Raw genomic sequence first — 4,064 nt, forward strand, 5'->3', positions numbered from 1 at the left:
ATTTGTAAAATAATTGTTAAGAACTATATTAAAAAATAAAATATTGAATAATATTATATTTACATAAACTTCTAACATATTTAAGTCATTAAAGTTTCAAGACAAGAGCTAAAAAATAAAATAAAAAAAAACATTAGGATAGACTAATATAATAATTTAGATAGTATATATGAGATCATAAATTTTAACCTCAATTTGACTATTATGAAAAAAAATAAACAGTTTAATATTCATTCTATTTTTTTTTTAGATGAAATTATTTATACAAGAAGTAATCAATTATTAATTTTCTTTTTTTGTGATGAAAATTATTAATTTTCTATTTACATGTTTTTAGAGCTCATTATATTGAGGATGCTGGCCAATTAATGAAACAAAATAATTGAGTATGTTTGCTTAGACAAGAATTATACAAGAGAATAATGTGGCATCACTTCCGCTTCTACGTTTAGGGGACCCATCATAAGGATATTACGCCCCGAAATCCAAGGGCAGTTTGCGAATCCAGGCTCCACCTGTTTTCTTCTTTGCTTAATCGTGTTTTTTTCGGGTACCACGCTAACGACCAATTCACAAGCAATAATTTCATGAAAAAAATGCTTTTAATCAAAGGTATTCCACCAACTCATCAAAATAGTGCTCAAAGGTGATTAAATAAGAGTTTAATCATCAGGCACATTATCGCTCGGTCACAATTCAATATTTTTAACATTTTCAAATATTAAAATGATTTGCTTAAAAAATGTATATTAAAAATGATAAAATAATTCATCTTATTAAATAAAAGATAGTGAAAATATTTTGTAATTTCAATATTTTCAACTATTAAAATGATAGCATAGATGTGAAAGAAGAAAATCATCTTATTACATAAAAGAAAAAAAATATCTTACTAAATGAAAATAGTGTGATCATCCCAAGGGACTGATTAAGTGAAATAAGATAAAATATCAATGTAACATGTGAAAGGTTTGAATCCCACTTGGATTTCATCCCCTATCCTTCTCCTAAATTTATTTTGATAAAAAAAATAATGGAAATATTTTGTAATTTCAATATTTTCAACTATTAAAATGCATGATATGATAGATGTCAAAAAAGGAACAAAAATCATCTTAATATATATTTTATCAAGCTGAATACCAAAACTAATTTTAAATATATATTTTATCTTTAAAATTCAAGAACACTTTATCTCATATGTTATTGGATAAAATGTAATTTTCATTTTTTTTATTTTTTCTAAAGTTACAATTTTAGTTCTCCTATTTTTTAATTTAGACTTTTCTTCTTCATTTTTAAAATATATAATTTTAGTCTTCCTATTTTTTAATTTAGACATTTTGTTTCCAACTTTTTTTAAAAAAATAGGTGATTTTAGTCTCTTTTTTCAATTTCAAATTTGATTATATATCTTTTAATTTTTTTAATAAATTAAGCTTTTTAGCAATTAAATAATTAAAAAAACATTTTTCATGTAGATAATAAATATACAAATGTTGGTTAACATTTACGGGGATATAGATTAACATTTGAAATTGATCACAAGGATTAAAGTTAAAGATTTTAAAGATTTTTTAAAAGTAAGAAACAAAGTGTCTGAATTAAAAAATAGAGACTAAAATTGTATTTTTTTTAAAAAGTGAAAGATGAAATGTTTTAATTAAAAATTAAGGGGACTAAAATCATAGATTTGAAAAATAAGAAGATAAAAATTATATTTTAGCCTATATTATTTTATACTTTTAAGATGAACTGAATTATTTAAATTAATATTTTATCACTTTCAATATACCATTTTTAATATCTTTAGCTCACCTTTCAATAAATATTTTTAGTTATAACTTGAATTTCAATAATTTTTAAAAGAATTGTGAATAATTAAAAATATTAATATATCACAATATAAATTATTTATCATAAATCTTAAATGTAAGTATAAATATATTTATTAGTTATTTATTTTAATTATAATATAATTTTTATTTAAAAATATTTATTATTAAAAAATTTAGTTGTATAAAATAAAAATTTAGCCTATGTAATGCAGGGCTAAAAAACTAGTAATTATTACTTTTATAAATATTTATTTATAAAATTTACAAATTAGATTTAACTCGCAGAATACATCAACTAAAATACTAGTTAACTTTAAACAAGCAGGATGTCACAACATTAACAAATACTACAACTAACTTTTAATTTCAAAACAATGTTACCAAAAAGGTGTTTTTCCTTTTTTTAAAAAAAAAAAAAGTGGTTCTCGAAAACTATTTACAAAATTGTTTTCAAAAATAAAATAAGACCCAATTAAATCAATCTTAAAATTAAATTTTGATCACTCTTGTCTCTTTCTATTCAGTTTCACGAATAGTTTCATAGAAAAGTGATATAATATATTGTTTTTTTAAAAAAGTTATTGATACATATATTTTTATTAATAATATTATTTTTTAAAAAAAAGTCAAGAACGACTCCAAGTAAATAAAAAAACGAAAAAATTTAGTACTGACAAAGGGTTACGTTTCTTAATATAAACTCAAACAAGATCGAAGGAGGCCGCGTTTCATCGCGAAAAAGGATGACGTGTGATAGAGCGTGACTTCTTCCACAATATTCTAGTTCTAGTGCAAAGTCTTCCCTTCCCTCACCCTAAAAACCAAGTCAACCGGATCATAAACTATGTCCAATATTAATTTATTATTTTTTATTATCATGATTCAATTTATGATTCTTCCGCTTGTTTCTTATCTTGCAAATTACATTCATGTTGCCCTTCCCATGAATCAAATCTTCAAATTTCCAGCTGTGAATCAAATTTCATTTTCAAAAACAATTCGCTTTTACTTCACATTGCATTCACGTTGCCCTTCGCCAGATGGACCATCCAATAAAATTTTAGTCACAATCATCTAAACAAGAAAAAGATATATTACTCTCTTCTAAGCTTTGGGGTCCCTCTCTCTCTCTAGATAGAAGTATAGAACAAATCTTTGTGTATAGACTATAGTGTAAGCAAACCCTAGAAGCATCTTGACCCCACCACAACGCTCTCTCTCACATAATGCTTACCACCCTAACCCTATACCACACACATATATACACCTCTACCTCACCCTTTGCAAAATCCTCTTCATTCTTCTTTTTTGTATACGTTCATTGTTATGTGGGTATTATTTTGCTTCCATTTATCATGAGCAACATCCCAAGATCTCTCACCGACTCTTCCCTAACCCTCTTCAACCTCGCCATATCATCCTCTGATCCCTGGCCTTTCTCACTCGTTTTCTTATAACCCTAATTAATTAACGTGTTAATAATTCTCATTCCCACTTTTCTTAAACCTTGCTCTTTCTTTTTTTCTTTTTTTTTTCCTTTAGCTTAATTTCTTGGCTACGTTAATGGGGATCCTTAGCGATCATCATCATAATCAGAAGCATCATCACCGCCGCCACCACCACCATCATCATCACATGAGTTTTCATTTGCACATTCCTCACCTTCACTTTCACCACCACCACCAACATGAGAAGAAGGAGGATCTGAAGGACATTCCAAAAGGGTGTTTGGCGATCTTGGTAGGGCAAGGAGAGGAGCAACAGAGGTTTGTGGTCCCTGTGATGTACATGAACCACCCATTGTTCATGCAGTTGCTCAAAGAAGCTGAAGAGGAGTATGGCTTCGATCAGAAAGGCCCCATAACCATTCCTTGCCACGTGGAGCACTTTCGCACCGTCCAAGGCTTGATTGATAGGGACAAATCTCTCCACCATGGTCAACACCACCACCATGCTTGGTGCTTCAAAGTTTGATGTTCATCAGTTACTCTAGCAAATTAATTTTTAAAATTAAAATCATGTACATGTTAATATGTCTTGTTTATTTTTATTTTAGTTTTGTTATTGTTTTCCCAATTTTCCACGGCACCTTGAATGTGGTGTTGGTTTAATGATGTGATAACGACGAAAAAAATTTGGATCTTTTAATTTGCATGATTTTTTTCTGGGTACTATTGTTTGATCAACGGAAAATGAAATGAGAATTAATTTTAGGATTTGTGATGT

The 4,064-nt window shown here is 27.5% G+C and overlaps 1 protein-coding gene across 1 annotated transcript; it reads left to right on the forward strand.

Annotated features, from left to right (window-relative positions):
• Window positions 1-3,046: 3,046 nt before the first annotated feature.
• On the forward strand, window positions 3,047-4,064 carry LOC114415603 (auxin-responsive protein SAUR32-like). The gene has a single exon (XM_028380377.1). It carries the CDS (start codon window positions 3,402-3,404, stop codon window positions 3,810-3,812), a length of 411 nt encoding a protein of 136 aa, XP_028236178.1. The 5' UTR covers window positions 3,047-3,401; the 3' UTR covers window positions 3,813-4,064.

The sequence above is a fragment of the Glycine soja genome, chromosome 6 (assembly GCF_004193775.1).
Source record: "Glycine soja cultivar W05 chromosome 6, ASM419377v2, whole genome shotgun sequence".
In the NCBI taxonomy this organism is placed as follows: Eukaryota; Viridiplantae; Streptophyta; class Magnoliopsida; order Fabales; family Fabaceae; genus Glycine; species Glycine soja.

Excerpts from the sequence above, each read along its gene's own strand:
- LOC114415603 (XM_028380377.1), top strand. The coding sequence starts at position 3,402 with ATGGGGATCCTTAGCGATCATCATCATAATCAGAAGCATCATCACCGC.